The sequence below is a fragment of the Propithecus coquereli genome, unplaced genomic scaffold (genome assembly GCF_000956105.1).
Source record: "Propithecus coquereli isolate 6110/MARCELLA unplaced genomic scaffold, Pcoq_1.0 Scaffold789, whole genome shotgun sequence".
In the NCBI taxonomy this organism is placed as follows: Eukaryota; Metazoa; Chordata; class Mammalia; order Primates; family Indriidae; genus Propithecus; species Propithecus coquereli.
The window spans coordinates 268153-291059 of record NW_012154051.1 but is presented as its reverse complement, the minus strand read 5'-3'; the positions used below and the strand labels follow the sequence as shown (position 1 = coordinate 291059).

General features: G+C 41.0%; 1 protein-coding gene across 1 annotated transcript in view; it reads left to right on the top strand.

Annotated features, from left to right (window-relative positions):
• FBXW8 (F-box and WD repeat domain containing 8) overlaps positions 1-22907 on the top strand; it is a 111678-nt gene that overhangs the window by 38350 nt on the left and 50421 nt on the right. The window contains exon 5 of the mRNA XM_012662900.1: positions 10684-10841. Coding sequence (XP_012518354.1) covers positions 10684-10841 — 158 coding nt within the window. The remainder of the gene's footprint in view (positions 1-10683; positions 10842-22907) is intronic.

Here is a 22907-nt window from a genome sequence, read left to right as displayed (position 1 = left end):
CAAGCAATCCTCCTGCCTCAGCCTCCTGAGTAGCTGGGACTACAGGCATGCGCCACCATGCCCAGCTAATTTTTTCTATATATACATTTTTAGTTGTCCAGATAATTTCTTTGTATTTTTAGTAGAGACGGAGTCTCGCTCTTGCTCAGGCTGGTCTTGAACTCCTGACCTTGAGCGATCCACCTGCCTCGGCCTCCCAGAGTGCTAGGATTATAGACGTGAGCCACTGTGCCCAGCCTGTTCTCTAATTTTCTAGTTTTTTAAACTTAGAATCATACAGTTTTAAACCTGGAAGGAACTTCAGAGATGATCTGTTCCGGAATCCTCATTTTGTGTGAGGCGGAGGTGGCTCAGAGCCAGGATGGGTGCGGTGCACGGGGTCGCTCTGCTGTGCTTCTGTAACATCCACGCACGCACAGAGCTGGCGGTGGAGCTGCCTTCTTCTCCAGCCTGCGTTGGCTGCTCTGAAACCTTCTATATTATATTGTCATTTTGGTTTTTCTTTTGTGGCATGTATATTTCTTTTCTTTTTAAAAACAAAAGCAGTGGTAAAGCCATGCTGTTTTTTCAACAATGTCAGAAAATAGGGAAGAGAAAGCCACCTAAATCCTAGCATGTAACACAACCCCTATTATGGCTTTTGGTGTATCTGGTTTTCAATTTGTTCTTCTATGCCTGTTTTTACATAATATAGCCTACATTATATTGTGGCTTTGTTTTCCTCACTGCACTGAAATTTTTTTCATGTTATTACATACTTTTCATTACTTTTTTTGATTTGTAGCAAAAACTTCTTGAATCCTAATTTTCTTACTCTCCTAGTAATGGACATTAAAACCATTGCTTATGTTTCGTTTTGTGTATATAATGAATATTTTATAGAAGCATGCAGATTTTTCTCCTTTTTAGTACTACAAATCTTTAAAAATTATTAAACCTTTTTTTGAGACAGGGTCTTGCTCTGTCACCTGGTCTAGAGTGCAGTGGCATCATCATAGCTCACTGCAGCCTCAAACTCCTGGGCTCAAGCGATCCTCCTGCTTCAGCCTCCCGAGTATTTGGGACTACAGGTACAGACCACCATGTCCAGCTAATTTTTCTGTTATATTTTTTGTAGAGACAGGGTCTCATACTTGCTCAGGCTGGTCTCGAACTCCTGGCCTCAAGCAATTCTCCTGCCTCAGCCTCCCAGAGTGCTAGGGTTATAAGTGTGAGCCACTGTGCCTGGCCAAAATTTTTAAATTAAAAATTATTGTAGAAACTTTAAATTCCATATAAGTGTATAAAAATAAAGAGTTAAAGTTCAGCTGCGCGCGGTGGCTCACGCCTGTAATCCTAGCACTCTGGGAGGCCGAGGTGGGTGGATTGTTTGAGCTCAGGAGTTCAGGACCAGCCTGAGCAAGAGTGAGACCCCGTCTCTACAAAAAAAAATAGAAAGAAATTAGCTAGACAACTAAAAAAATACATATATAAAAAAATTAGCTGGGCATGGTGGTGCATGCCTATAGTCCCAGCTACTCGGGAGGCTGAGACAGAAGGATTGCTTGAGGAGTTTGAGGTTGCTGTGAGCTAGGCTGACGCCACGGCACTCACTCTAGCCTGGGCAACAAAGCGAGACTGTGTCTCAAAAAAAAAAAAAAAAAAAAAAGAGTTCTTCCATCCTCCCCTAGTCTCACATTCCTGATTATTTTTTAGGCTAGAGTCCCATAAATGGAATTACTGGATTTAGGGGAATGAATTCTTATGATTTTTCAGATTAATAGATTATTTAAAAATACTTTTATAATCCTCAGCTTCTTTCCAATTCAACCTTACGATTCGAAGTCTCCAAACCATCCCTGTCATCTTCTTGTCAGTGCCGTGTGTAATGAGAGCACACACCACCACCCCCTTCTTTCCTCTCCCCATCTAACCTCCCACAAGCTGGCTTCCATCCCAGCTCTTCCACTGTGTTGCACACTCAGAGGTCACCACTGACCTTTTGGTTAACGAACCAATGGCCTTTTTTTTGGCTTGTCCTCTCCAGCCTTTGGTCCTATTGACTTACCCCTCTTGGAATGGTGGGGACCCTGTGTGAAGCATCTTTGTTCCCTCAGAGCCTAACATCAGTCCCAGTAGCCAGGAAACTGAGGAAAGTGCGTGTGGAAGGAAAGTTCCCCTTTGGTGACCCCACACTCTGTGAGCTTCCTGGGACTCCTGTGAGCTCCTTCTCTGGCCCTCACACTCGCCTTTCTGTGGCGTCGCTTGGCCCCTTAGGCAGGGATGTAGCATCCCAGAAAAACAGCTGCACCAGTTAATTGTCTTTGCTGCTGAGATAAGTGGGCATTCCATATTCTGACTTATTCCTAACTGCGACTGAGCCATTCAGACACAACATTTACTTTGATTTTTCAGCTAAAATTTCCCATTTCTTTAACTTGAGAAAATTTGTGTTCAGAAGTCATCAGTCTCTACAGAATCAGTCATTTGTGTTTCTCTCAAAGTTAAGCGTCTGTCTGCATTTTCTCTGTGAACCTCCTGAAATGCTAGTGAGGTTTAGTGTGTATTTTTCTTGTGTTTTAGAAGAAGAGATACTATCTAGAAAGTTTGTTGATAAGTGATCAGGAAACGTGTCTTTTGTTTGTTTCTTTGTTTTATTTTGCACTTTGGTGGTGACAGCTCTTAGAATTTTAGAATGTTTTTAAGGTTTCATGTTTTTCCTGGAGGAAAAAGAATAGAAGAAAAGGGGATAAGAGAATATCTCTGTTTTGTTTGTGATGACTGTTCTCCTTCTCCCTAGTTGCACTCTGGAAGTTGAGTGTGGCAAACAGATGACATCATGAGTTCAGGAGGGTCACAGTAAGAAAACCTAAGGTGTCAGGCTAGGTGTAATTTGCCATAAGCAGTGAAGGAGAGCCACCTAGTGAACGAGAGCATCTCAGGTAGAACCTGGAGCTCTTTGGAGGCCCCTGTGCCAGCTCTGCTAACCATTAAGCTGTTAGCTCTCCAAAAGCTTTTATCAGATGCCCAGGAGTATGGTGGTGTTTTGCAATAAAGTTCCTCACTGTTACTTAAGATTCATAAGGCTGAAGCATTTCAGTTTGCATAAGAAAACATACTTTTCTATTCACATTAGAGGACAGTTTTTCTCCTCTTTCAGTTTAAAAATGTATTAAGCATCCTCTTTGTGTTCAGGATTTTTTCATTACCCCTACTACATGTTTTCTTCCTGATTTCTGCTGATGTGATCTGCCTTTTTGGCACAGCTCCTGCCTTTACTGGAAGTAATAGCAAGTGTGTATCCATGTTTCTCCTCTGCCAAATGTGGTTGGAGGGAGAACTGTATCATTTAATGTTGTAAAATATTAGCTCTCTTCTTTCCCTAAAAATACTCAGTAGTCCCGTTTTTTGTCTCATTCCCTTTGAGGCAAGTGTGCCCAAGTAGATACATAACAAAACTGCCCACTCCTCTCTAGCTACCAAGTGAATTCTGGCTACTGCTTCAGCTGCCAGATGTGACCTGATTCATATGTGTTTTTTATCTTTATTAGCTCTGTCCACACAACCCGGACATCAGAGTTGAGAGGGTTTCCAGTCTTCTGTAGACAGGAAGGAAAATTTGGGACTTGTAGTTTATATATGTAAAATTTGGTGTCTGAATCTCTGCTTGGATCAATTTGCCTATTGCTACTTTAGTAGAATTTTATCACTGTTTATAATTAAGAACTATTGGAAAATATCAGTTTAAATGTAGTCACCTAAGGTAACTTGAAATACCTTGTTTTTAGCTGTTTTTTTATTTTTCCCAATAATTAAAAATGCATCTTTGTATCAATTATGTACTGTGCCAAAATATTAATAGTGCCTTCAATATGAAATAGTTTATATTTACCCTAAATTTTAAAGTATTTTCTATTGAGGAACAGAAGTCCTTAAGGATGGTGTTTCTAATACTCTGCTAGCTTTGTGTGAACGTGTAAAAAATAGATAATACCAATGGATTGAGGCTCTTGAGATAACTGATACTTTCTAAGTACAGATTGTTGATAAAGTTGTATTAGATAAATGTCACACATACATATACTTACTAAGGACATGCTTTCCATCTTTCTCCTTTTTAAAAAACTTTCAGTCTTGTGTAGATTTTTGCTACTGCTTATTATGCCATTGGACTGTTGCCCATAAGGAATTTGATCATTACCCGTTAGCGACCTCTTTTTAAAAATACTTGAAAGTTTGTTTATTTTCTGCTGTGAAGTATACATGCTCTTCTGGTAAATAAGTCTGAGGTAAGATATTGATAAGCTACTAGAGGAGAGAGCATTACATTTGTTATATCTTTCATGAAGGAGCTCGAGAATATCCTTAATAAATACTGGTGAACTCATGATGGCATTTATCCATCTCTGGTTCTCCAAGGAATAATGGGAAGGGCCACAGCTACAATAACTCTGCATAATCATCATTGACTCTGACTCTATTGATTGTGATTAACCAAGATGTATGGAAAACAGTTTTAAGTGTGTAGTGCATGTATCTCGTAAGGTCCATTAAGATGTTCATTATTTTTCAATTGATGCGTCTTAAGTTCCACTCGATGTTTGTAGTGCATTTCCACAGAAAGACTCTGCACTGTGGGATTGAGTTCATTTTGTTAATTGCATAATACAACACAATCATGTTTCATGGAAAATAATAAATACTCTTCTATTGATTTGTAATCTTTGGTATTACTGAAGAAAGTATGGAGCAAGTGAATAGTTCTTAAAACCTCTACATGTTAAGGGCATGAATGTTTCTTGAAATGCGGGCACTGTAGTTTTAGAGGCCTCTGCCTAGTTGCTCAGTAGGCTTTAAGCCACTTCCCTCCTCTAGGTTTAAAGTCAGTAGGTTCATCAGTTCAGTCAACATTCACTAAGCAGGGATGAATACCCCATATACATCCCCTGCTCATGGGGAGTTTACAGGCTGACAAGGGCTATAATTACTGGTGTTTACAGAGCAGTGTGGGAGACGTGAGGGTGGGGGAAGAGCAGGGCACATAACACACTAGGGAGAGGTGCCTCTTACAGGCTCAGAATAGGCCAGGTTCCTCCTGGGAAGTGGCATTTCAACTGAGTCTGGAAGGATGTCTAGGACTTGGCCAGGGGTGCTGCCTTCCTCACTCCCCAGCTGGTTGTGGTCATTAAAAATCCATTACAGCATTAATTTTTCTGGTAAGCTGAATGGAATACAGCTTCAGAATCCTTCTCAACACAGGGCTGTAGGCAGCCACTACCAGTTTGTTGGATTTGACACACAGATGAAACCACTTGCTGTTCTGACCTGAGGCCTCATGACAAGGCTCCTCATGGCTGCTGTGGGTGCTGGTCAGGATAGAACTGGGACTTCCTTTGGGGTTGGCTGTATGCGCATGATCCCGTAGAGGGGGAAGTTTTATCAGCTGTTCTAACTACCCTTCTACATCATCGGAGAAGCAAGAGTGGGAGGACGGCTTGCATCTGCCTGGCCCCGCAGGCCCGATTCCAGCATGTTGAGATTGTTTTTTAGCTCCTCACCTTCCAGTTGCAAGTCAGTGGTAGGATTGATGAGTTAGGGTCAGGTGCTGTGTCGTGCAAGTCTGAGTCACAATATTGAGAACAATAAATTCCTTATATTACCCTTAAATGGAGATGGTTCTTAAAAGCAGTATTTATTTAAAGACACTGTCATCTGAGGAGGCGGAGTGGCTTGTTGCCTAAGCAGCGATTGAGAAAAACCGGGGGCACATTTTGATCCCAGCTGTGCCACTAAAATGTATCTTGTGACCTTGGGTAAGTCACTTAACCTTACTTGTGAGCATTCTTAAAACAATCCCCCAGGTTGTTATGAAGAGCCTTGAAGAATTTCGTTTTTAGCAAATAAGAGCTGGCATGGGAAAGCGGAATGGAACTCATGCTGGGTATTTATGAAGAAGAAAGGTTAAAGGTTGTTTTTAGCAGTACAGTGTTTCTTCTAGTCTCTTAGTCTGAATAAGTAGTCTCCTTATTGGAAACTTACTAGTTAATGAAAGCTCTTTGGTGGTAAATCATTTTAAATTGGCAATTGCTCTGGTGTGCCGAGCTTGAGAGATGTTCTATTCTCATTTGTTCAACAAAAAAAATCAACTGTGGTCTGTGACCTATTTATTTAGAGGTAAACTCAACCTTGTCAAGCGTAGAAAAGACGGGGAAAGCATACAGTTTCACCGGCCTGTGTCATGGGCTGGGGCCCATCCTTACTCATTTGGAAAAGACTTTTTTCCTCCTTCAGTTTTTCTTTAGTGTTCTTACATCAGCTAGTATATTAGTTGCAGTTGTACTTTGCACAGACACTAATTAGAGAGCCATCAACATTGGGGTCCAAAGGCTTACTGACAATGCAACTGTCATAGTGGCGTCTTAATTGGTTGAGTGTAATTGTCATTAGGCAGCAATAAAGACATCTGGAGCTCTGGATAAAAATCAGCCTTTTCCCTACCTCCACTCAATATCTGTTCTTGCTTCTCCTGGCCAATGTGGTTAAGCACTTTTAGATCACATTTAGGGTTTGGTCCAAGTCCTCCTGCCCCAACCATGTTTTACTCTCCTGAAAATGTCTCTTTCTTTAGCACAAATTCATTAGTGCCAAGTCTGACTCTCATGCTATAGTGGCTTTCACTGTATTATAGCGTATTCAGTTTGGGAGCCTGCTGCTGAGTCATGACTCGGGACCCACTGAAATAGGATATTTAGTCTCTGTTCCATCAATATAGGAGACAGAGGCTTTTATATTTTACCTCCTGAGTCATTTTGCAGCAAAACATTTATGTTATTATCATGCTCTTTGGCCTTGAAGAGTTAATTGAAATAGGTATCTATGGAGAATTTCATGTTTACTGAGATAACTGAGCTTATCCCATGTTTTATAGAGATTATCGTAATCAGTTTGGAAATAAGTGCAAGAAGTCTAGTGCACCTTGATGTATGCATTCTGGGTGTTTCACTAATCATTAGCACAGGAGGGTGGGCTGGGGAAATAAAAAGAGGTGTCCCTTAAACCAGTCAGGTTGTTACTTGTGGACATTCCCTTTTAATCACCATTTATTTTTGTGTGCTTAATACAGAGTCAATCTGTGTGCAAGGAGCTGTCATGGAGGTACAGCAGAGCCCTCTCGAGGACTTTTTAGTCATACGTATGGAATATAGCAATGCATGTCATTTCTTGAAATAAAGGGCATAGTAATTGAGTCAGGGAAGCCTTTGTGGAGGAGGGGAGGGCCCGTGCTAGACCTTGAGCAGTTGGTAGGTTTCTGCCAGGTCAGTGGTTCTCAATCTGGGCTGCACATCGAAAACACTGATGCCTGGTCCCACCCTAGACAGTTAGGTTTAATTGGTCTGGGATGTGCTAGAGTATAGGGAGTTTAAAAAGCATTCCAGGTGGTTCAGATGTGCAGCCAAGGTGGAGCCCCACCAGGGTGGGTGCTGAGGAGGGAACGCACTCCAGGAAGGTGGATGATGGAGCTGGGGTTCAGAGGCAAGAGTGTTTGGAAGCTTGTCTGGATACTGGCTCGTGCTAAGGAAGGGAAAGTGAAGTTGGAGAGAAGGCTGGAAGCTCATCTGTGGAGTGTTTTCAGCAGGCCTCATAATTTAACCTTTATCAATAAGGCATTAAGAGAGAAGACCTTACAGAGGGCTCCCTGGGTGTGTGTCAAGCACTGTTTTCATCTGATTATTGTCCTTCTAGTCTGGCAGTCCCCAACCTTTTTGTCATCAGGGACTGGTCTCATGGAAGACAATTTTTCCACAGTGATGAGAAGTGGCTGTAAATACAGATGAAGCTTTGCATGCTCACCTCCTACTGTGTATCCCCCTAGTTCCAATTTTTCCATGGATGGAGGAGGAAGGACCGGGTGACAGAGCTCTGTGGCCCGGTCCCTAACAGGCCTGGGACTGGTACCGGGAGTTGGGGACCACAGTTCTAGTCATTAGATGTACAGCTGTGAATAACACCCTGACCTCAGAGGCTCATAGGCTGGTGGGGAGATGAACAGTAAGATAGTCATACACACAATATCACATGAGGGAAACGTCCAGGTTGCCATCAAGGTGGATCATAGTGAGGGGATATGGTCTAGTGACCTACCTCATGGTGGGTGAGGGAGAAATGGCGTGTTTCCAGAAGACAGATTCATGCGGTCAAGTATTTTGGAGGGCTTGGCTTGCACAGGTTGTTGGAAGGTGTGTGCTGCTGAGAAGCAGGGAGCCTGTAACAGTCGGGGGAAGTGTTGAGGGCTTCGAACCAGGACGGCCTCTCTGGGAATGAGAACAGAAAGAGCCGGGAGCGTAGGTCGCAGCGTGGGTGGTAGGCAAGGGCAGAGTTGAAGGGGCCCCTCTGTTTTCCTGTCAGGGACCTGGGGTGGATGATACAATTGATTATATTGATAGCTTGGTGGTGATCTGAAGCTGGTTGAGGGGAGCATGCATAGTATGAGCGGGGAATCTTTCTTTATGGAAGAAAGGCTCATCAGGAACCTTTTAGATGTTAATAGAGTGCTGTTCTCATGGGATCCCTTCCCTCCCTCTCTCCTCTTCTCCCCCCCTCCCCATATAAGGATGGGCCCAACAGTTTGTACTTCTCAGTTCACTTCTGTCTGCTCCAGCAGGTAAAGCACCTTCTTTCAAGCTTTGCTCTGTTTGCTGTTGCTTCGCCTGGGAACTCTTTCTTTGTGTTACAGTGGCTGGAGCTCAGGCCATCAAAACTCTGCTCTACACTCTGTCCTCCCACTGTGGCCCCTAAGGGGGCGCCACAGAGAGCAGCGAGAAGAACATGTGGTGTAATACACATTACTGAAAAACAGAATGACCAAGACTGACAGGAAGTAAATACATTTTCCTGGTTTGTGCACTTCTTTTTCTCAAAGTTCTTTAGTTCTCTGATCTCCTAAATTTGCTTTCTTTTTCTTTCTCTCACTTACCTTCTCTGTATTTCTGAAAGATTTTGCCATCCTTCTTATCTTTTCTGAATCAGCTAGTTCCTTTCACATAGAATTTAACCTTAAGAATCTAATCACACACAATCTAGAAATTCAAGCTGTTAGCTCTATTCATTGTCTTTGTAGCTAAGCAAGTGGCCTTACTGCAGAGAATGGCCCAAGTTATTTTCAGGGTGTCAAGTGGAGCCCACTATTTTGGGTGCAGTGGGGTATGGGATATGTGTTCTGGTATAGGGCTCCCAATGGAGAAGGGTGATTGGCCCACTGCCCGAGAGCCTGGGAACCAGTGGCCGTGCTTTGGCCGGAGTGATGTCAGTATCTGCCCTTGCTTGCTCATTGCCAGGCTCAAGGACCCTTGTGCTGTGAGCGTTGCTGTTTACCAGAGGATCAGTGGTCAGAGGTACAGCACCTAGTTATAGAAAGCACGTCTCTCCAATTGTGCTCTCTATACCACGTGCACGCTCCAAGTACTGTCCTGTAGGTAGAGAGCCGAGTTCTCTGACCTGGAGAATTGGTGTGACAGGACGACCTTTGGATTGTGTAATATATGTATTTACTGTAGATTAATAATCTGGGGGAGTACTAGTAAATGAGCACTCCTGAATCAGAGCATTCTTAGTTTCTTTATCAAGAAATCTTACCTGAGATTGATCTTCTATAGCTATTTCATAAAGGTATCATGTCATAGATTTCAGTGATTCAGTGAATCTCAGAGGTTATCTCATTCAGCTCTACAAAGAAACCCTGAAGGAACTATGGCTAGGGCCTCAGGAAGACGGTGAACCCGTTAAAATCATCTGCCTATCTTCGCGTTTGTGTGGATACAGCATGAGGCCTTAGAGGCATTTCTCCCGTCCGCCCCTATGACACACAGTTGCTTTACGTGTGGAATGAACCTCTCTCTAGCAGATGTAAGCAACTGAACTTAAATACCAGTGGCAGGCATCACCCCATCTCATCATCTGTCCATTCCATTATCCTGGGGGCCTTGTGTCTGAGCAGGTTCTGTCCCTGCCTTGGCTTTGATGGAGAGAGTCATTTATTGGAATGGCAGTAGTGATAGCAGAGAGTGAGCGCTCTTGTTTTCTAAGTAGGCAAAATCAGGGAGTGTCATGCATTCGGCAAGAGCTTTTCGTGAGAAGGCAGCACTGTCTGGCTGCTAAAGGCAAGATTTAATTGTTTCTGCAAATCAATGAGTCTTCAGGGACTTTAATCAGTCAAATCTGATGCATGGATGAGGTATTAGAAAGCCTGTGCCTGTAAGACGTTAGTTCTTAGTATCTCTGCAGCATCTCTGTCTTTCGTGTGTGTGTGTGTGTGTGTGTGTGTGTGTGTGTGTGTTGGTGGGTAAATAGTGTTGCTTATACAAATTTCTGCTAGTGATCCCTTTAGTGGGAGAACTTACAGTAGCAGATTGGTTATAATAGTGTAAAAGGAAAAGCAAGGAGATCTGGATACCCACTTCTTATTATCATTTTCTCATTTCAAATTGTCACCATTGTGCTGTGAGAATGTGAAACGCATTCACAGCCTTCTGTCATCTAGTTGACATTTTCTCCTGTTGGAATTACTCGTCTAAACAGTGCCGCAGGAGTGGTTCCACACCGACCAAATCTTATTCCCCTGTTGTTTTTTAAGGCCCTCCACATTTCCCCCACCACGGCCCTGTTCTTCAGTCCCCTTCTGGAACCAAGTGTGTCCTTCTTTTCCAGATATACATCAGGGGACGTGAGAGTGTGGGACACCCGCACCTGGGACTACGTAGCCCCCTTTCTGGAATCAGAGTATGAGGAGGATGAGTCTGGAATGCAGCCATATGTCTCCTTTGTGAGGATAAACAGCTCACTGGCGGTAGCGGCTTATGAGGATGGTAAGTAACCACAACCCTCCTCCCTATTAAGGAAAAAAAAAAAGCTTTACAAAAATTAAGCAGCTGTGGCTGGCTCCCCCCTGTAATCCCTCCATACGTACATGTGGGCACACACACATGTTCACACACATACTCACTTTTGCCTTTATGTGAAGAAGTTGGCCAGTAATCCTCAATGCATTAGTAGGCATTGGAACACAGCACCCATTAAAACTGGTGTTTAATTCCTACTGGAACTGTCAGGCTGGGTGTTAGTGCCAGACACAAGGCTGGCCAAGCCATCTTAAGCAGATAACTTGTTTGGTGTAAAATATTAAATATACTTGGCCTACTTTTCCTTTAGCCTTAGCTCAGCCCAAAGAGAATAGTGAAAAGGGGATAGACATAGACAATCTATTGACAAATATGGAAATAGAAAAATAAAAGTCAATGCCTACCTTTTCCTGGCACTTATATACCATAGATGATAATTGCTAATAATATGTTTTCTCTTTGGCACTGATAGAATTCTTTTTGAACAGCCATGGGTTTGTTGAACGAGATAAGAATAGTCTAAAACTAGTTTCTCTTATGTAAAGAGATACTTCACAGGTTATAGCTAATGGAGATAATAATTTCAATGGCTGTGATATCCTATACACCTGTCTCTCATGCTCCTAACCCCTGTTACATTGTAAAGTTTTGAATCTCCAAAAGCTTTTGTTTCCCTACTTGCCTGAAAGTTGGCCCACAACATATTTTGGGATGTTAGTGTTGATATCATGGCGCCATTGCAAATCTTTAGAGTCAGTGTAACATCAGCAGTTGACACGGGCAAAACGGTAGTAAAGTGACTGTGGTGAATTTTATATCCATATACTGTTTTAAAATAAAAATTAGGACTGAGATCTTGAAAATGTTTTTATTACTTTTAGCAACATGAACTCTGTTCTTTCAGTTTGATGTTAGTAGACACTGTTTTTCTTTTCAGCCTATAGAAATTTAGCTAAGCTTTTACTGTGGCATAATTATTAATATTGGAGATATGTTTATTGAGATCCTGGATAGATAACATAAGAGCAGCTTGATCATGTTTGCTACTTTACAAATTATTGGTGAGTTGTTTTTTTGTTTTTTTTTTTTTTTTTTTTCAAAACACCAATGCAAAGGTTGCAGTACTTTTAGGGTAGAATCATGCAGTTTTAGAATCATTTCATAGCCTCACCCTGCCATTCACACACATGAATGTGCACACACATACTCTTCTATAAATGGGGAAACTGAAGTCCAAAGAAACCAGCTAAATAATTTGCTTGAGGTTGAAGTCAGTAGTGAATCCAGAACTGATTGTGTCTCCCAGGCCATGCTGCGTGGTAGTGCTGTTTATGAGTCCTGAACACAGAGACGCTTGTGGAAATGTGCACCCAATTTATTTGCAGCCCACATCTCTCATCTTGTGAGCTTGAAAATACAGCTTGAGGTGACGTGCAAGTGTGCTGCTGCTGGCTTTATTTTATTTTTATTTATTTTTTTGAGACAGAGTCTTTCTTGTTGCCTGGGCTAGGGTGTGGCGGCATCATGATAACTCACTGAAACCTCCAACTCCTGGGCTCAAGCGATCCTCCTGCCTCAGTCTCCTAGGTAGCTGGGTCTACAGGTGCACGCCACCACGCCTGGCTAATTATTTTCTATTTTGAGTAGAGACAGGGTCTCGCTCTTACTCAGGCTGGTCTTGAACTCCTGAGCTCTAGCGATCCTCACACCTCGGCCTCCCGGAGTCCTAGGATTATAGGTGTGAGTCACCATGGCAGGCCTGCTGCTGGCCTCATATTGTTGGTTAAAATTGTTTTTGTTGCCCTCATCCCCATTGTTGCATAGAAATATTGGGGAACAATGTAGATATGAAGAAGAATCTACGTTCTTTGGTAAATGTTTGGCAAGTGATTGCCAATATATTTTAAATACTTGGTTTAAAAAATTTGTAAAATTTGGCTGGCTGTGGTGGCTCATGCCTATAATCTTAGCACTCTGGGAGGCTGAGGCAGGAGGATCACTTGAGCTCAGGAGTTTGAGACCAGCCTTAGCAAGAGCAAGACCCCATCTCTACTAAAAATAGAAAAATTAGCCGGGCATGGTGGCACACACCTGTAGTCCCAGCTACTCGGGAGGCTGAAGCAGGAGGGTTGCTTGAGCCCAGGAGTTTGAGGTTGCTGTGAGCTAGGCTGATGGGATGGCACTATAGCCTGGGCACCAGAATGAGACTCTGTCTCAAAAAAAAAAAAAAAATTGGTAAAATTCAAATAGAGCAAAAATGTATATCAGACGTCAAAGAAAATATATCCAAAAAGAAGTCTAAATGTTCCTCCTTTTCCCCACATCTCAAGGCCTTCTCACATCATACACATTGGTCCCACTCTACTTTTCTGTACCTTTCTTCACCTCATGACACATACTGGTGATCATCCATATTAGCACTTATAGGGTAAACCTTATTCTTAATGCCTGTGTAATATTGCATTATGTGTCTGTGCTGTAATTTATTTATTAGGGCCAGTATTGATGTGCATTTGAGTTGTTTATTTTTGTCTTTGAAAACAGTATTGCAAGCGATAATCCTTGAACAAATGCCATGATGGACTTGTGCAAGTATAGCCCTGGCTCAAATGCTAGTGATTGCTGAGTTGGAGGCTATGGCTGCCTTAGGTTTTGATAAATATTGCCAGATTGCCCTCAAGAAAGTTTTGCCAGTTTAGTCTCACCAAAAGCATATGAGCGTGACTGTTCTTTCCTATATGACCAATACATGAAAATGGTGTTTTACTGTTGTTTTTGTTTGCTTTTTTTTTTTTTTTGAGACAGGGTCTTACTCTGTTGTCTGGGCTAGAGTGCTGTAGTGTCATCATAGCTCACTGAAACCTCAAACTCCTGGGCTCAAGTGATCTCCTGCCTCAGCCTCCTGAGTAGCTGGGACTATAGGCGTGCACCACCACACCCAGCTAATTTTTTCTATTTTTAGTAGAGACGGGTCTCGCTCTTGCTCAGGCTGGTCTTGAACACCTGAGCTCAAGCCATCCTCCTGCCTCAGCCTCCCAGAGTGTTAGGAGTACAGGTGTGAGCTACTGCGCCTGGCCTTGTTTGCCTGCCTTTAATTATAAGTAATATGGACATCTTCTCACTGTGTTTTTAGTTGTTTCTATTTCTTTCTCTGCATATTACTTGTTCGTGCCTCTTTTCATTTATCTTTTGGGTTTTTCTCTTTTTTAAGAAAGGGCTTAGAAAATAACCTTTGCTACATATATTTCAGATATTTTTTCAGTTTGTCATTTTTCTTCAGTAGACTTTGTTTATGGTTTATTTTTGTAAAAGGTAGTTTTATGTGCACGTGTGTATGACTGGTTTTTAATTTTTCTAGCCATAAGTGAGTGGGTCGTATTTTGTAATTTAATATTTTTGACTAATACATTTTTAGGGTTCAAAGATCAAAATAATATGAAGTTAGATATTGAGACATTGCACTTCCACCCATTTTTGTTCACTCCATTCTGAAGTAACCCTATTTTTTACTTTCTTGTATATCCTTGTATTTCAGTATTACAAACATAAGCAAATATGAATATCCTTATTCCCCTCTCTCCTTTTAAACAAAAGATATCATCTTATTTACTTTACATTATTCTACCTTGGCTTCTTGGCTAATTAACATATCTTGAAAGATTGTGTAAAGAGAATGGCCCATTTTCACTCTCACGTGATATTCCATCATGTCCAAGTATTGTGGTTTACTAAAGAATAGCCATGTTGTGTCTGATCTTTTGCTGTTACAAACAGTGTCATAGTGAAAAACCTTGTACAGATGATATTTCATGTGAGTGCAGGAGGGATGGTTTCCTATAAAAGGGATTTCTGGGTCACAGGGTAAATGCAGATGGGGTTATACTATTTTACACTCTTACCAACAAGGTATGGGCATGCTCATACCCTCAGAGTTTTACCAGCAAATTATGTTTCATACTTTTGGGCATTTGTCAATTTGATGGATAAGAAATGGTCTCTGAATGTAGTTTTAATTTACATTTCTCTTAGTGTGAGAGAGATTGAATTTTTAAAATACGTGTATGTGCTACTTACAGTTCTTTCTCCTCTCCTCCCCTCCCCTCTTGAGACAGAGTCTCTCTGTCGCCATGGCTAGAGTGCAGTGGCATCATCTTAGCACCCTGCAACCTCAAACTCCTGGGCTCAAGTGGTCTTCCTGCCTCAGCCTCCCAAGTAGCCGGGACTACAGGCGCATGCCACCACGCCTGGCTAGTTTCTCTATTTTTAGTAGAGATGAGGTCGCACTCTTGCTCAGGCTGGTCTTGAACTCCTGAGCTAGAGTGATCCTTCTGCCTCCCAAAGTGCTAGGATTCCAGGTGTGAGCCATTGCACCTGGCCCTAGTTCCTTCTTTCTTTCTTTTTTTTTTTTTTCCTGTTACTATTATGGCTGGTTTTTAATGTTTTTTATCTTGATCAATATAGAATTCATTCTGGGTTAGTATGACATAAGGATCCAAGGATATCTTTTGTCCAGCCTCTCCTTAGAAAGCCCTTCTCTACCTCCCTGGTTTGAGGTGATGTCTTTATAAGCTTTTAGATAGGAGATTCATTTTGTGTCTGGGTCTGTTTCATGACTTTATGTTCTGTTTCACTTGGTCTGTCTGGCAGTTTTAAGTTTATATCGTTAAGTTTGTCAGTCTGACCTTTTGGGTTTCATATCATGCTCGGGAAGATGATTACTCTATAATTAGGTAAAATCTATAGTTCCTCCAAGGCTGCAGTGTTTACAGTGAAATCTTTGGTTTTTGTCTCAAGTTCACTTTGGTATTAAAGGTTATTTCTTTTATAAGAGCTCTTGTGTTTTCTTTCTTCTCTCTCATGCTGAGCTTGTTTTACCAGTCTGATCTGGGTGGTTATTATTTCTGTGATAAACAACTTCTCATTCTTTCCCCAGACGTCAGGTGGCTTTATCTTTGCTCTCACTTCAGTTTAGCAGATTGACGCTATGATATTTGTACCAACATTTTCATGAATAGCTACTTCTAGCCAAAGACAGAATCAAATAGTCCAGCCCACATTTTTATATTGTTCCTTTCCAGGAGCAGCTAACTAGCACTTCTTAGGCAAAAACATGGCAAAAAGGAAATTTACTTTGTGAGGTCTGCTGTATAAAATTCGTGACTGTGCCCACAGAAAAGAAGAATAAGGTAATAAAATGAGTTAATGAACTTTAGCTCTCTGGTTATACCAAAGTGAAGCTCTGTAGCCACCAAGCCCCCTTGGTAGTCTACACACGCATTCTCCGTGGAAGGAGGATCCAGGGGGAGAGATGTAACCTGCTTTGGGAGAAAGTAAGTCATCCCTCCATCCTTTTTAGCCTCCTTGCCCTGCAGGAACACTGTACACGCACCTGGGGTGTTGAGATTTGGCAAGGTGATCCACAGTTGTGATTTTTTTGAATTCCAACCCACTGGCCTCATATTTCTTCTGCCTTGTTTCCGATTGTCAGCACTGGCCGTCCTCCAGTTTGATTTTACCACTAATTGTGTTGCACGTTACCGTACCGAAATGAATCAAATCAAAATGCTTTTCCTGGAGCATTAGATAAAGCAGGCGAAGGTTCTGAGTAATGAGCAGATGCTGCTAATGCAGGGACAGCGGAGACCTTGCCAGGACTCCATCTGCTCCATGCTTGCCTGCCTTTGGCCTGGCGCCACAGCATTAGGGAATGGCAGAGTGCTCGCAACCCGCTCCCTGGTCACAGAGTTTGTCTTGAAAGCTTACTCTTGGTGAGAAATGAGATTGCACACTTCTTAGGTGCAAAGAAGTTCTTATTTGTCCCCCTCAGTGGAGAGAGGAGAGACAAGATCCAGTGCATATTAGCATGTGGAAAGCTAGATGGGACAGCCAACGGTCCTCTTTATGTGGTGCCATCAAGCAAGGCAAAGTGGCTTATCCACTTCTGCAGCACTCCCAGAACAATTGTCTGAACACACACATGCTCCATTGTCTGGGACTGTGCCTGCTCTGGGCCGAAGTGACTGTGATTTCTCATTTACTGACATATTAACAATGGATAGGAGTGAGTCTCTCAAGCTTCGTTTTAGCAGTGAACAGTAGGACCATGTTTTAATTAGATGGCTGTGAAGACTAGGTGTTTCTAAAGTTTTATTTACAATTTCATGTTTAATAAAAAATGATTGTTCTTGATAGTTTTGCTGATGTATATTGATGACGACACTTGAAGGTGATGCGTGACCTTTGAATGCAGTATACAACTTCACCACCCCTTTGTGAGCACTGAAATTTTAGAAGAGGATTATTACATGCTGAAGCACTGCTTGGGAGATGGCTAGGACAATTGACTAGATTGTGGAGAATTTTGGTTTTTGTCAATGCCTTTCTTTTCCGGTCATTTTTCTCTTAAAAGTTTCAATCCATTCTTGCCCATACCTTTGCCTACCTTTAGGTCTAGGAGTACTTCTTATTCAGACACGTGGCAAACAAAACAGAATGAAACAACTCTAACAAAAACTCAAAATACCACATATAATCCTTCTAAAAGATAGGGTACATTTATAAACTTAACCAATTTTTTTTTTTTTTTTTTTTAGCAGTAGGAATGCTCACATTTTAAAGATATTTAGAGGAAAGTTTTAAAAATGCAGGGTTCTGAATTTAGGTGGTTTTGGTGTTTAGGAAATCTTTCTTAGGGCATTGAACTTTATAGTGGACTGCCACCTGACATGTTCTAGAATATCAGATTTTGTTTCATAGACAAGCCCTGGTGTCCATATTATGTGATGGAGGAAATTGCTGAATGGAAAATGCTGTTTTAAAAGTTTTTCTATTCGTCAGTGAGAAGAGCTTGAAATTATACTTCCTGATATATGCGTTGGACAGAATATGCATTATAATAGAATAATGGGGCAGTGTTCCTCACATGGAGTCCACAGATACGGCCTTAGGTAGGAGTTGTGAGATCTCTAGGAATTTTTTTAAAAATCTATGTTTTTGTTTTTATGGTGATATTAAAAAAATAACCTAGATCTTTGACCCTGTGACTGAGCTATGCTTTGGGATTGCAGTATCTGAATTTGCACTTTGCATGTACAGGCTGTTGGCACCTAGTGTCACCTACATGCCCGTATTGACCTTGTAATGAATTGTTTTTCACACTGAGGGATCCAGAGATGAATTCTTAGGGGTCTGCAAGCTCTGAAATTTAAGAAACACTGGAAAGGGAAGTTTTCATGCTATTAGGCACAGACTAGCAGATGACCAATTTCTAGGATAACTATATCTTTTTGAAGTTCATAGCGGGAATAACTTGAAATAATTTTTCTTATGTAGAAGAAAGTGGCACATTGAATTTATGATACAAAATTTAGTGTTAATCCTTTGGTTTATTGGGGGTAGTTTTACTGAAAACTGATATTTAATAGTATACAGCATGATGCATACATTCAAAGTAGCCGTTCCATTTTATTACAGTTGAGGTTAAAAATTTAGGGAATAAATAGCACAAGGTAGCTTTTGGAAGATAGCTTAGACTAGAGAAATAAATTGCCTAAGTTCTTAAATGTACCTGATGACAACTGGACATGAATTTATTTGCTTTTTTGAGGAAGATAAATCAAATTTTAAGTGAGAGAATTTAATTTCCCTTTCAATATCTGCAGTTTTGGTTATAGTGTTTATTTCATTCTAAACCCTAGGGTTTTATCAATGCAGAAATGAATGAATATATCTTTGTTTTAAAAGCAAAATGTGTCTGCTTGCCTGCCTTTTCATTCAAAAAGCCGTCAGGCAGCCCCAAGTGGAGTAGGAAGGTAGCCCAGTGGAGCCATGGATGGTGTGAGGAGGGAATGTGAGTGAGGCAGCGCCTGGTGAGTTTGGGAGGTGGCAACATACAGGGAGACTGAGCAGGTAGATACACTGAGTATTGTGGGAGTCCGTTTTCTTACCATTGGAGAAGGGAGGTCCAGGTATGGAACGGGGATAGCCAGGATGATCCCCTGGGGCTGGACTGCAACAGGGCTGTTAGTGTGGAATCTACTGTGTTGAGCTAGATAGAGAAGCAAATAGAGGTGTGTGTATATTTTTGTACGTGTTCACTTATGGCCAGTTGCAGTGAGCACACCTAACACCCAGCTCTTGAAAATATCACTCTCCACTAAAAGGACAGAGCTGCTTGGAGAAATGGCTGACTCCAGGGCTAGAGCAGGGAGAGAACAAAGTAAGCCTGGAACATCCGATTGTACCAGGAAGTGAGGGAGTGCCTGAACAATGATGGTGATAGGTCACAGGAACGCGGAAGTGAGCTCAAAGGTGTACCCACTAGCCAGATCTGGGACGATCTGAGTATCAAAGTAAATATTGATGATAACAGATTACAACCCATTGAATAAAATGGGAACCTATGAGTATACACTGATAAAAAAAAAAAAATAGATGAATGAAAAAGGGATAAGAGAAAATTTTCCTTGCAGTAGAATGTCAGCTAATAAATGTAGAAAGAATGATGGGATCAGAAAATCACTAATTGGCAACCATCATGGTAATAATTGCTTCAGACCAAAAAAATCAATTGAGGCTAAAACCAGTGGGTAAGAATGGATTGAGGGATGGGATTTTGCATAGTCTCAAAGAATCTCTCCACTAAACACTTATTAATTAAAAGGGAGAAAAATGTAACTTTGCAGTTGAGCCTGGCAGACACCATCTTAACACAGTGATCAAGTTTAACATCATCAATAATGGTACAAATTGATATCCTGTGCCATGTGACAGGATGCAGTGAGAAGAACACAGAATCACTTCTATGATATTCCAGCCAAAAATGCACAGGCTGGTCTAATTGTGAGGAAATATCGGATAAATCCAGATTGAGGGGCATTCCACGAAATGACTGGCCTGTCGCCTTTAAAACTGTCAAGGTCATGAAAGTCAAGGCATGTCTAAGGGCCTATTCCTGGTTGAAAGAAACAAGGGAGACATGGCCACTGAGTGCAATGCATCATCCTGGCTTGGATCCTTTTCCTGCAAAGGTCGTTCCTGGGACAGTTGGCAATGGAATCTGAACAGTGAATATACAGGAGTTCTTGCAGCTTTTCTGTCATTTTGAAATTATTTCAAAATAAAAAGATAAAACTTTGATCAAAATGAAGTAACAGGAACTGGATTTATGCTTCTACCTTAAACAACTGGAAGATTGAAGAAAATATATTAAACCATAGTTCTTAGACATTGGCAGGCTTACGATTCCTTGGAGGAGGAGAACAAACATGGTGAGGCCTCCAGTTACACGAGTTTACCAACTGGAAATAACTCAGGATGGGGAAGGGGAACCTAAACAGAGTCTAGTGGCCTCACTGAGTTGAGACACCAATAAGAGTCCAGAGAAGCCAAAGTGGGTAGAATTTGTGGGCCATAGTATTGGCGAGGAGAGGGCTGCACAGAGGGAGAGCTACAGAGACCTGCTGAGGATGCTCTGCACATGTGTGAGAGGAAATTCCTGAAGTCCAGGGAAAGAACTACCTGAAAGAAGGCGGCACAACAGTTCTCATACAGGGCTGGGATTGGTTTGCATTTCCACCAGCCAAAGTGCAAAGACCTCGTAAATACTTGGGTGGTTGGGTGGGATCCTTGGAAAACGTGTCAGTTTTTAGTAATCAGACTAAATTAGTCCTAGACTGAAAGCTTCTCAGGACCCACTCTAAAAAAAAAGTTAGAAAACAAGCCTCAAAAGGATCCAACTGATTCTAAGTATCTTAATTTTGCATCAGAACAAAATCGACTCTAGTTAATAGACTACAACAAAACCTAGCAACCAACAATACGGAATTCACAATGTCTGTCATCCAATAAAAAATAAAGCATGCAAAGAAGCAGAAAAGTGCAACTCATAATGAGCAGAAAAATAATAGGAAGAGATCCAGAAATGACAGAAATAACTAACAGATGATTGTTAAAACAGCCATTATAAATGTGCTGTGTATATTCAAAAAAGTGTAGGAGAACCTAAGCATGATGAGGAAAGAAAGAAAAGATTTAAAAAAAGACCCAAATGGAACTTCAAAAGAAGATATAATTTCTGCAATGAAAATACACTGGATATAATTAACAGCAGACTAGACAATACAGAAGAAAAGATCAGTGAATTTGAAGACACGGCAGTAGAAACTATCCAAAATTAAACAGAGAGAAAAAAGACTGAGAGGGAAAAAAAATTGCCTAGAGCTTCAGTGACCTGTGGGACAATATCATACATTCTTCTTCAGATAAAACTGAGAGACATCATGGCCAGAAGACCTGACTGTAAGAAATGTTGAAGGAAGTCCTTTAGTCAGAAGGAAATTGATACCAGATGGAAGTTTGGATCTCCATAAAGAGATGAAGAATGACAGGAATGGTAAATATGTGGGTAAGTATTTTTATTCTTTTAAAAGTGTCTTGCAAAGCTAACAGACTGTTTAATGCAAAAATAATAGTAATGTATTATGGGGTTTGTAGCATATATAGAAATAAATTTTTGTGATAAAAACTCTCAGCCAACTAATAGACGAGATCTATGATGCCAAAAATGTGTAACCTGATTTTAAACATGAGGAGAACAGACAATTGAAAGACCTACAAAACGAGTGAGCAGTACTCTACCTTGTGCCAAGGTCACGAAGGCCAAAGAAAGACTAAGTAACTGCTGCAGATTGGAGTAGAGGAAGGACACATGGTAACTAAATGCTATGTGGAATTCTGGATTGGGTCCTGGACCAGAAAAGAGATGTGGGTGAGACATCAGGAGCAATTCAAGTAACATCTATAGATTTAAAAATATTGTACCAATGTTAATTTCCTGGCTTTGATCATTCTATGGTTATATTACTTTTGGGGAAAGCTCTGTGAAACTGTACTGGAACTCCTTGTATAATTTTTTTTACAACTTTTCTTTCTATGTCTGAAATTATTTCAAAATTAGGAAAAGAATATATTAGATTACAGTATTAAATAAGATTGGATTTATTCCCACAGCTATTTAATGCCATTCTAAAAAATGTTAAATTACTTAGAAAAGAATGCACCTGTCCCTTTTCTGCTGTCTGGCTTACTTGGGGGCCTGAGATGGTACCCCTGTGTTGTTCTGGTGGCAGTTGCACAATTAGGGATTCTTGGCATATGTTCTTTCTGTATCTTGTTGTTTGTCTTTTGGCTAACCCCACCCCCAACTCCTTCCTTCTTAAAAAATGCATGATGATGAGTATCTAATCTCTGGTATTTTGTTTCCAAAGAATGGTGTAGCCATTTTATTTTAAAATGTCAGTATTTACACATATGCCAGAAGTTTACATTTTTGCCACTCCTTAAAACTACTACCAAAAATTTGTCAGCTTTATATATAAAATGTGAAACGGAGGCCTAGTTTTTCAAAATTACTTCAGGAAATAAAAAAGTCACTGATCTTGAAGGCAGGTGGCCACGTGGGTCTGGAGTTCAGAGGAGAAATCTGAATTGGGCTGTTGTGATCCACTCTGAGGGCACACAGGAGGGAGACTTAAGACCCCATCCCAGACATGCAGGGGCCTTGCAGCAAAACCTTCTACTGTCTGGGGAGATTTGCATTCAGATGCACTCTGAATGCCCATGTGAGATGTTAGACTATCAATGGTTTCAGTTTTCTCATTCTCATTTGGTGTTAGGTAACTCAGACCTGACTACCGTTTTGCCATAATGTAAATCTTTGTGTAGGTTTTTTCCCCCTGCTTTCTGTTTGAGCCATTTATTACTTTTATTGAAAGGGGATTAATTAGTAGTATAATTTTAAGATCTTTTGAGGTTTTGGAATGGAATTTATAAAGGCTGTAAAATGTCATCACTGGAATTTTCACTGTAAATCAGAGGAGACACTAAGTTTGCAGTGTGGCTATTCAAAACACTTGTAAAACACAAGTTAATATATTTTTACCTTTGTTAGTGATAATCTTTCAAATTATTTTTAAAAATCCTTTTATTATGATAAATTCAAAATATACATAATAGAACAAATAGTATGCACCC